The sequence below is a fragment of the Varroa jacobsoni genome, unplaced genomic scaffold (assembly GCF_002532875.2).
Source record: "Varroa jacobsoni isolate VJ856 unplaced genomic scaffold, vjacob_1.0 scaffold_276, whole genome shotgun sequence".
Taxonomy (NCBI): domain Eukaryota; kingdom Metazoa; phylum Arthropoda; class Arachnida; order Mesostigmata; family Varroidae; genus Varroa; species Varroa jacobsoni.
In genome coordinates, this window is record NW_019213178.1 from 28,951 (window position 1) to 39,811 (window position 10,861).

General features: G+C 39.3%; 3 protein-coding genes across 8 annotated transcripts in view; 1 reads left to right on the forward strand and 2 right to left on the reverse strand.

Annotated features, from left to right (window-relative positions):
- LOC111258935 (kinesin-like protein KIF2A) overlaps positions 1 to 1,095 on the reverse strand; it is a 29,994-nt gene extending 28,899 nt beyond the window's left edge. Inside the window, exon 1 of one of the 2 annotated variants that reach the window (XM_022830531.2) lies at positions 117 to 1,095. In XM_022830531.2, the coding sequence (XP_022686266.1) occupies positions 117 to 159 (43 nt within the window). In that variant the 5' untranslated portion in view covers positions 160 to 1,095. The remainder of the gene's footprint in view (positions 1 to 116) is intronic. The other variant, XM_086967646.1, reaches the window with a different exon arrangement.
- A 6,024-nt stretch (positions 1,096 to 7,119) lies between these two features.
- The window catches only part of LOC111258932 (chymotrypsinogen B), a 24,290-nt gene continuing 20,548 nt past the window's right edge, over positions 7,120 to 10,861 (reverse strand). For 3 of the 5 annotated variants that reach the window (XR_002679289.2, XR_015310370.1, XR_015310369.1), the window contains one exon: positions 7,120 to 7,315. The gene's annotated coding sequence lies outside the window, so the exon portion shown is untranslated. Of the gene's footprint in view, positions 7,319 to 10,861 lie in introns of all 5 variants that reach the window. The other 2 variants (XR_015310373.1, XR_015310368.1) reach the window with 1 other exon arrangement.
- Positions 8,166 to 10,655, forward strand: LOC111258934 (uncharacterized). The gene is made up of 3 exons (XM_022830530.2): positions 8,166 to 8,598; positions 9,489 to 9,803; positions 10,180 to 10,655. Exons 2-3 carry the CDS (start codon positions 9,522 to 9,524, stop codon positions 10,414 to 10,416), a joined length of 519 nt encoding a protein of 172 aa, XP_022686265.2. The 5' UTR covers positions 8,166 to 8,598; positions 9,489 to 9,521; the 3' UTR covers positions 10,417 to 10,655.

The following is a 10,861-nucleotide window of genomic DNA, read 5'->3' on the forward strand; positions in this document are numbered from 1 at the left end:
ATAGTTGCTGGGAACGAAAAAGGGTGTGCGACGAACTCGTTTTTTTCTGGGATGGATGAGCTGCTGTTAAAGGGACACACACTGCTCGACTCTCGCTTTCTTTCTCATTGGCTTACCGGAGGTTCTTTGAATAGACACGTCCACCCCAACGGTCAGCATCCTCGAATCTTGACGGGGTGGGTAATAGTCTCAGATGAGAAACGCACGAGGCGAACTAGAGGTCGGAGATGAACACCAACTACAGAACGTTTAGAGCACGCTGTCCATCGAATGTAAGAAAAAATCCGATCGACACAAATAGACACTTGGGTTTGCTCACGCAATCGTAACGATATCTAACTCGATTCTATTTGACACTCAACACTTAAGAACACAGCCGATAGACAGAGACAGATATAAAAGTCAGGTAGACCTCATTGACAGGAATAGTGGTCGCTCTACGCTTAAGCACTTTTTCTGGCTTCTTATTTCTCTCCCTCGCTTTCTCGAAATCTCGCAGTGTATTGCTGCTTCTATGGTAACATCAGCAGTAGTATCAGTATTCCGTTCGCTCCGCACAGCCTTATCTGCTGAGAGAGCTCTCACTTCCCGCACTCCAATGCACACCCACACACAAAATACTGTGCTCTGCCCGAAGGTGGAGCACTCGGCGCTACGCTGGCGCTCTTTCAGAGCGGCCGGTTGTCGCCAATGTAGCAGGGCCGTCAAAATCCGTCACTTCGAGACAACCCCACTGCTCACTCGATATGTATGTAATCGTTACTGGCAGTAGTAGTGTACGAACGAAAACACAAGTAGATAGTCAAAGCAAAATGGCAAGTTAGCCACCCAGTTAGCTAGCTAGCGAACGAGCGAGCGAGCGAGCCCAACCCGCGTAACCGCAAAGGCGCACGCAGCGCTATTCCACTCACTGGGACAGATCGGTCTGCTACTGCCAGTACGGCTGGCGATAGTGGAGACGGTATGGCTGATGTTGCTGTTATGGCCACGGTTAATGGCCGACCCCAGCAAGAAGTGAATGAACATTCGTGATGGCGATGATTTCTGCTAGAGGAACTCGTGGTGCTTCGGGCGGTTGTGAAGTCGACGGATCGGTCTCTTGGTAAATGCCGAGAACGATAATAGGGCCTCTGTCCATAAGAGAATTAATCTGCGTAACATTAATTGTAGATAACCTGTATGGGGTGTTCGGTGTGACAGAAGCATCATAGCATGAAAACTCAAAGAGAATCTGTCTGTCGGCTACGTTTGTTTCAAGAAAGTAGCGGTAATTTCGAGTGACCAATGATTGTTGTCAAGTTAGAAAGTACGGTGATTTTCGTTCTTTCTCTCGACAAATTTCTATCAAGTCGTAACTTTGAGTAGTGCGCGTCAGGCGTTGCTTTACGAAGACCGGGGGCAGAGTGTGGAGAATATTTGTATGTGCGAACGAAGATTGAAATTACGCACGAACAATGCTGTTTGCAACATGTCACGACTGCTGTTGTATGCTAGTTTAAAGATGGTCTAGTTTTTTATGCTTCTGGTTGTTATTCCAGTGTGTTCAATAGCAAAGCCACATTTCTTGGTCTCAGTGTGGCGCAAGGGCATTATCTCAGCAGATGCTTTACTTCTTAGTCAACTTAAAGTGCTTAAGGCCATCTTTGTGCCGTATACAGAGCTTTAAAGCAGGAAGAAACAAATTTCCGTACTAAATAGAATTAAATAAGTGGTATTTGGACGGTCATGGTGCACATAAATTACGGGTACCTCGGAAATTAACAGCCGAGCTGTTTAACAGCTTTTTTTTTATCATCATAGGCTTTTACTATGCGTTTTTAGTGTGACAAAGCCTTTACAGAATACTTCGATTGGTGACCACCTCTATTTATCACTTAGACATCTTCGAATTTGAACGCGCAACACCGAAACCCTTATTGTAAGGTAAATTGGTAACAATATTCTGTATAAAAGTGTCCATCATTTGTAGATGTATATACCTTTACCGAAAAAGACGAAGTAGCACAGACAATTGGATTTGCCTTGGGACAACCTGAATATTGCTCATTTCGATTCTGATCAGTTACCCCCGTGTATCAGGCATCAACATTTCTTTATAAAACTGGTTTTGTATGCTGACCATCTCGTTATCGATTTAATCTGCAGATTTCATCTATGTCGCGGACCTTAGACTCGAAACAAATAAGAACAAGGCAGCAGGTGTCAGGTTCAGAAGGAAGGGAACGCTTTATGGCAGCGATTTGTTTGGCTTGAACGGAAATAGTTCATTTACTTAGATAGCTCGCCTTGTCCGACAGGTATGACAGTTTGTCATAGGACGCATTAGAGAAAAGGTTAGAAAAGAATTAGACATTTGGAGAACCACGATTAAACGGCCACTGAAGTTAACAGCAAACACAGCTGACAAAGTATTCACTTTGACGGATGTATCAATGGAAGCTGCCTCCGAAGTTCGGCTCATTTGGAAAACCCGGCCACCTGGGATCCAACGAACCTTGACAGAACCAAACCGTATACTCTGAGATTATTATTTGACTCTCACGCGACGACACGGAATCGACTCGTATACGTGCTGTATACTAGAGCATCGCTTGTGAGAAAGTTCTGCCGAGCATTCAATCTCCAAGAAACGTCATTAGCTTGTAGCTCATTAATCAGCTGTGAAATAATAAATATTTCTCATTGCAATTAGAGGAAAGTTACCGGGGCATATTGGCGCTAAGTTTGCACTTTATAGGTTTTATCATATGATTTGCGAGACACAAAAATACAGTAGATGAAAATTGCATTTATCGAATTTTGCTCGTCATATCTGTCAGTGCCTAGGTGGAAATTTATCATGGAGTTGATTATGAAATTTCATTATGACTTGTGCATATTTTTCTTCCAAAATATGCCACCACTATCTTTCGAAAGCCACATTCGGACATGACTATTGATTCGTAAAGACGAGGCATCTTTATATCAGTAAGTAATAGCGTTGTGCAAAACATACTTTCGACTGATTATACTATCGTGACGCAAGCCTATCTAATTCTCGAGATCTTCTAAGTCTAGACCGAAAATACTGGCTCGTAAATATACTAGAACACAGATTTCGGTCTTGGTAAAGATGTGGCCCAGAGCTTAATGGATCGTTACTTCTTTATAGGTCCGTACCCAAGGACGCCATAAATATTTGCTAATACATCAAACTATTCGGGGCCACTGTTCTTTCTAGCTACGCCAATACATAGTCTGGCAAACCCTCATGTGAGACGAATACAGTCGTATCTGCCCACTCAAACGGAGCCTAGTGTCAACAACACATACCTCAGAAAGTCGAGTAAAGAATGCCTGCAGATCTGGTAGTCTGAACATATTTTGAAAATATTGCAAGCTTTCGGCGTTCAATCTTAGTCACATAAACGTATCTTCATACACCAAATGATAAAAGAATAAAAAAGATCTCAACCGGAACGGTAATTCCGCGGCGGCAAGCTAATAAGTCACTGGAGTATTCGACGAAAAATGCGTAATTTTTTACGATTCTGACGGCAGCAACGGTATAAGATCGAACTACGAGCTACAAAAAAGCGCTCCGTACGTACGAATTAGCTGCTCGCAGTGGCTCATGCTGCTTACATACATTTCAGTTAAATGTTGACACGAACTAAAAATGATAAGAAGAAGAAGTTAAGGAACTACGTAACGCCAACTAGAAGGAGGGTGCATTTAAATAATACAGAGCAATCTTGTCCTATTCTACAAAACCTAATCGAAAAAATAATACTTGAGAACTTCTGGTGTGCTGCTTAGCAGATAATATTTGTTTGTCTCCTCTACATGTGATCATCATTACTTTGCTATAATTTTCACGCCCACAAGTAAGAAGGCGGAAATACATTAAGTACAATTCGAAATTTGCTCTACGCTGTCTACTCACTCACGTAGCTTGTAAACTTTCCAGCTAATAGTATATTAATTATTGTAAAAATCCGTTTAAACGAGTCAGTTGCGTATAAATTTTCAGGCCGTTAAAAATAAGCTGTCTCGAAAGTTATGGTTGTAAGCGTCGCAAAATGCGGGTATGTAACTATGTTTATTGTTGTTAGCACTTTACCTGTTCCCACGAGGCAAAATACATTTTCTGAGAGGGTTATTAAGCATAATGGACTATTCTATATATGGATTTAGTGGCATCGTGAACAAATATGAATGCAATAAACGTTATCCGATTAATTGGTGTTTTTTCGAAGACTTTTTTTTTGGACATATCTCAGCTATTAAATTATATGCACAGTACAGAGTTGTGGAGCGCAATATAGAAGTAACTAGACTAGATTGCGTCTTCGGCTAGGACAATTTCCATAGAAGCTATTTGCTTTTCTATATATTTCGATTTATACTTGTTCACCTAACCGTTAGCTCCTTCAGGACAAATGAGGTAGGCAGGTAGGACTCGATATTGAGATCGAAATTACGTTAGCGTGTTTTTAGTGGCCTTATTGATTTGCACTATATATATATGGACATGAATGCACCCTGTTGCTTTTATTCGAGAAACCTCCGAGATATAATAGCCAAGTTCAACATTCTCTGCTTGATAAATCGTTACATAAGTTTCAAAAGATCGACAGGACACAGCGCTCAAGTCATTTAGAGACATGATATATTTAAAAATATGGTACATTGGTCAGCTGTGTTGTGCAGGTGATGAAAACGCGCTAGTTTTTCTAAACTGGTGATTTACCGAGTGAACTTAAATCAACAAGCATGCTTTTAAAAACCGCATGTTTGCATGCATGATGCTTGAATTATCAGCGCACTAAAAGTTTTATGCTTATGACTTATGCTTATTACTGATCAGCAAAATAAAGCATTCGAGTTATATATCTCCCCTATAAGAATATTGGTTTCTGGTGAACACAACCTTTAGGTGTGACACATAAGCGCGAAAATGCGATACGTCAGTTTAGTTTTATATATAGATACGTGTGTATTTCCAAATCAGTGAATTTTACCCAGAGACATTTTAGCTATTCCAATTTTATTGCATAGTAGAATTTCATATAAACTAAAAATCATACTAGCCCGTATAGCCCTAACTCACATGGAGCATCTAGGCCCGAGGGTGATAATGTAATTTGTGCTCTTTTTGAGAAAGAGGATGCATCCTTGCGACAAACGGACCCGTCGTACAACGCCGAATTTCTAACTTCGCTTTTCTATTATTCTGCAAAAGTTTAACCAACTGCAAAAAAAATGTTCGGCTGTCCCATATAGTTCGATCTTTTAAAATTTTGTTAGAGAAAAAAACCCAGTGATTGTGAAAATATCTATCACATCTATCTAAAGCATTATGACACTCTGATAATATTAGGCACTCAAATTATGCTAATCTCATGGTCTGGGTTCAAACCCAAGCATAGACAGGCAGACTTCGTTTCGCGCTGGCAACGAGCCAGCCGTCTCATGGAACGTCTAAGGGCGATACCAAATGTAAAACTCGAAACATAGACGTCAAATAAACGTCTTTTTTCGGAAAAAAAGTCCGGAGTAGCCCATATGGCCCAATTTCCTCTTATATTCATTTGTTAAGTATAATTAATGCAAAATGAGTCTCTGACAAAGCATATATGCTTGTATATTAACTCGTAAGACGTATATTTACGAAGATGCGAACAATCGACGAGACGCCCTACGTCTTGCATCGTCCTACAAAGTAATAAATAACTGTACACATGCCAATGCTTCGTGTAGAGGTAGAAAGCAAGCAATTACGTAGAGACCATTTCTTTTCTATAACAGTTATCTGAGAAAAAGTTATGCTAGCAAGACAACAAGCTGGCTCCGTTATACTTCTAACAATGCGTCTCGCAAGTTATAACGAGCTACTAACGTCTCTACGTTTTAAAGAAGGGTTTCTAATATAGTAGGACGGTGGTAGTAGATGAAATTCTTAATGAGGAAATGGCCGAATGTTTAAGTAACCGTATTCCTTTCCGGAAATCACACGACCGTGTACGGCAATCAATTATTTCTGACTTACTTTTGAACATACACATTTATATTAACCATGTCAGTTCACGATTTACGACTCCATTTGTCCTCTTTTTTCTCTAATAATAATAACTCTATTTGTCCGACTTTTTACTGAATGCCTTTTTAACAATAACATACAGTTGTTTGTTCACCTTTTTCGTCGTGTCCTCGTTTCTGTCTGATCTTCAGTAATTCGAATTCTGTTTTATGAAATGAGCTCCGATTGATGGTTAGCATTAATGAAACTTCCTGTATAGACCATAGAATAACTAGAATCTTTCAGGCAGTACTATAGTTTCCAGCTTATTTTCAAGGTGCTACTCTAGCCTGATCTATAATGCGTAAATTGGACATGTAACAATATAGCTAGTAAAGTCACTAAATAATGAATTGGTGCTTATTTCCCTGAGCACAAACTTCATAATTTAGCTCGGTTGTCTTCTTCGGATAACTTCTTGTGCAGACAAAGCACTTGTACCATAACATCGAATACCATAGTTTTTCAAGCAGTTTTTTTTAAATATTAATTACCACAAACGTTCTTTCAAACGTAATTTTAAAAGTGACGTTTTAAGTTGAAGTGGGTTTACCAGATATATCAACCCTGAGCTCACTAAATTGCGTGTTTTGCTCGGATGTCTTTTGAGGCACTTTCGAAGTTTAAGTGAATTTGAAGGCACATTACGTTATAGTGCAATCATCCTTGGCTGATCGAACCTGTCGTCGCTTATGCGTCGATCGGTGTATAAATGAATCATCTGCGCAAACCCAATATCTTCAATGCGATAGTTCTCTCAAAAAAGAGGATTACTTGCTTCAACAGAAAACATGAGAAAAACACGCTTTATAAATAAAGTTTGGGCCAAGTATTTCTGTTACGTGCATACTTTTAAAATAAGTAGTACCTGCCAAGGAGCTACACGGTCTGCGGGAAAATATGACAAAATTCAAAAAAGCTGCACAGCCCCCCTTAAGGTCTAACGCACCTCTCTCACGGGTAGGATACATCTCAGTTTGATTCATTCTTCAATGACTGAAACATAAGTTGGAAATATGCTAACCATCAATAGGGCACTAAATGAAAACAGAAACAAGGCGTTTTCCTCCATCGTATCGATTATTTATTTCAAAACGTGTATCATGAGTATCACTCAGTAGCACCGACCACGAAGATCTAGGCTCGAATGAAAGGCTTCGGTGTGAATTCGAAAGAAGAAATCATAACCTACCGCATACGTGGTACCCCCGTCGCCATTTGTACAGGTGACGTCTCGACCTGGTTGTAGCAGCACTACTTCACAAAATACAAACAAAAAAATTAAAGATTGAATGTTACTGAAAGGGTTATTCTAAGGCCGAGATGCCAAGGAGATTTTGCTTATCTGAGCCACTGAGGTAATGTCACTAAGTCTATATGCAAGTTCATAATAAGTATAATTCGTGCAGTAAAATTATACTCCAGAATGTACGTACATATTAGGCTATCAAGCTGCAGAATACCTTAAAAAGCCATTGATGTTATATGCTTTTCATCGGCTAGATGAATAGTCTTTTATTATAGGAATTTTAGTCCTTTTAGATGTCTCATTTGTTTTAAGAAATCAACTTTATATATATATAAGCCATCAAGAACTTCGATCGTTACAACTTACGCTGTGTCACTTTTTTAAGATACTTATGATTGTCTTTCTATTTTTGATTGCTAAAAGTCAGCGTTATGGGAACCGCAAACAGCTCCATCACGGCCAAAACGGCCTGTAGGCGATTTTACTTCTCTCCTCGCTGAGAGCCTTAGTGCGAACAGAATCATCGTCATCAAAATTTGTTTACGCTTCGTAGAATTACAGTAAGCTATATTTAATACTCTTTCACCTCATTTCACATTTTATGACAAAAATCTTCTAGCGCAGCTCGTTGCCAAAATTTGGGTGGATATTGGTACGCAAAAGGCACCCAGAATACCTAGCGGACAGCTTTTCATGTAGCTTACTCATAACCGGCAAACCCCATTTTCAATTTAGACGATGGCAATGCTTGATGAAATTATCCGACTCTAGGCTTATATAGAGAATTAGGTCGTCCCAGCACCGCAACTTCGATGTTCGATTTCAATTTAACTGTTTCTCGACTTACGAAGGCAGTATAAATCTACACAGCATTCGAAGAGGGTTCGGAATCTATTGGGGACGCGGTTTCCAGGATAACTCTGCGTCATGTGTATACGCATTTGCCAGGAATCTATCGAAAAAAGTAAGAGTCACGCATTTCGGGTCCGTACGGATTCATAATGCACACACACGCGCACAAACACACTGGTAAGGAAAATGGCCGTTTGCTATTGAAATTGGAAAGTGGAAAGAGCAATATTATGGCCGATGCCAGTTTTCCATCAGGCCGGCAAATCGTAGTTTTTCGTATCGTATATAAAGAGAACGCTGCGTTTACACGAAGAAAGAGCTATTTGTCGGGTAGCATTTATTGAGTTAATAAGCCGTCAGTGACTCTGGGTAAAGGTTCGTAGCCATAGTGGTGTTTGGTGGCCTTCTCAACGTTCCTAAGCGGAGCTCTTTAGCAGTAAGTTCAGACTATTTTGTCGTTTTATATCATTGTTACATAGTTCTATGTGATTATGCGACGTTTCACGTACCCTCCTTTTAAGTGCATCAAAATTAAACTCGATGTACATGAATCTATTTTATGATTCGGTATTTTATGTTTTTCTTGGCAGATTAAATGTCTGTTTGCATATGTTATTATGACAATGAAGGCCGAAAATCAAGTCGAACCCTATCTTAGACGGGTGCGCCACACCAAAACACTATTTAAATTCTCCGATAGCGAATCAAAAGACGGATTATATGTATATACATATATATATGAATAGAGACCCGCCACGGTCACTCCAACTGCATTTGTTTACAGTAAAAGTGCAAATTCTGTCAAAATTTTCAGTGAACCTTGTTAGCAGGGAGCGCAATACGGTCGTGGACGAAACGTAAAAGACTACCTTTTCTATATTCAAAATGCGACTATCATATGTTAGATAAATTCGACAGTACATGACATTGCACTTACGTTGTGTACATATGGTTATTCTATTTAGATCATCTGCTTAGCAAAAACATCATAATATATTCAACCCGTCTGCCGCTTGTCATAAAAAATTGCATCTATATCCTCTGTTATAAAATCCGTAATGTGTACTAAATATTACTTAATGAGTTGAAGTAGGCACCGCTGAATTTACCATATGATGAATCCTCTCCGTCTTAACTAGCGTAGCATTAGATGATACAAGCGAATTCAAACTTTTCTTATTACCTCTTTTGTATCACGTAATTGTATCTAATTATATCTTATGTGTTTAAATTAAAAAAAAAAAAACGTTTATATTTTGTAGCACAAAAATGTTTTGTTAGATCTCTGCGAAATCATCAAAAGAAATAATTTCCAAATACTTTTAGCTCCAAATACTTTTAGCACGGAGTGAGCTCACGATGGCAACGGCTGTCATTACAGCAGTCTGTGTCTGGACATCTTTTACAACGAACACAGCCCCTCCACCAAACGCATTTGCCGCCGGTTTCTATCATATGGGTGGTACTAGAGGAACATCGCCCCTATACGTAGTCAGGATCAATGGAACCGGTCAGGTTCCCGCTTTTGGGTGGCAAAGAACTAGACATAGCGTCATAGTGCATGGAGTGCGAGGTTTTGACGATATACATTATGAGGATAACGTTTTGGCGGAAATCCTTACATGCAAAGGACTCGACAAGGCAGGTTTGCAATTACAGTGTTGTATCTAAATGATAGAAGAAAAAAGGTAGAAGATAGGAAACTCGTGAGAGTTTTTGTTGCAATACTCATTGTTACTTTACTGTAGCAAACATTTAACACATTTTGAAGTAATTTTAAATTTTATAGACCCATGAAAGATTCGTTTGGTGGGGGGGACCTATTATATGCAATAGGCAGGACATAGGACATTTATCTTTTCTAGCGTATATCGAAGCATCCATAAAGTCTGACCTGGTTTTTAATAAAAAAAAAACAAAGTCATTATAACACGGTTGGTGCTAAATACTACGGAAATGCTTTCCGTAATGCTAGCAATAAAGCCGTTAATTTATTGTGTCATCTTATCCTATATAGGTAACAATGCGCTGGGTTCAATATAATTCCATGGTCGACATGGAGCGTTGTGTGCAGCTGGGAAGGAACAACAATGGCGAGAAGATTTATTTGGCAAGAATCCTCATTGAAGATCATCCTCCAGCTAAAACTTATCTTCCGGCCACTTTTGTCCCTTCAAGTGGACTAGCAATTACTGAACATTACGGTACATATGCAACCGACTGCTTTATGGTGTTTTGCGGGATTATTTCGTAAAGTGAAAGCATATACTAACTGCCCTTAAATGAGTACAGCTGAACCGCACTTGGTTTCTCTGAGCCAGTTTTTATTTTATTGATACTGTATATGTATATTGATAGATATACAAGATTTTATTGACGGCTGCCTTTTAACTAGACACGGTTCATGTCAACACGGCAGTCACAGTCGTGTGGTCCATTGGGGAACAAGCTAATTCAATATCTTAATAAAATCGACTGTTAATTTTCAACCAATATGCCTATTTTCATATGTATATATAGACAGTGAGAAAGCTAAACCGCTGGTCGGAGACTAACAATATATCGGCCATATTTGTTACACCTTAGCCGTATCCTCTTTTGCTATAACAAAATATGTATAGTAACTTTTTTCGTTATGTACAATAGCTGCAAATTGTATAAAACGAAGCGGAACTTACATCTATGTAGAATCTATATAT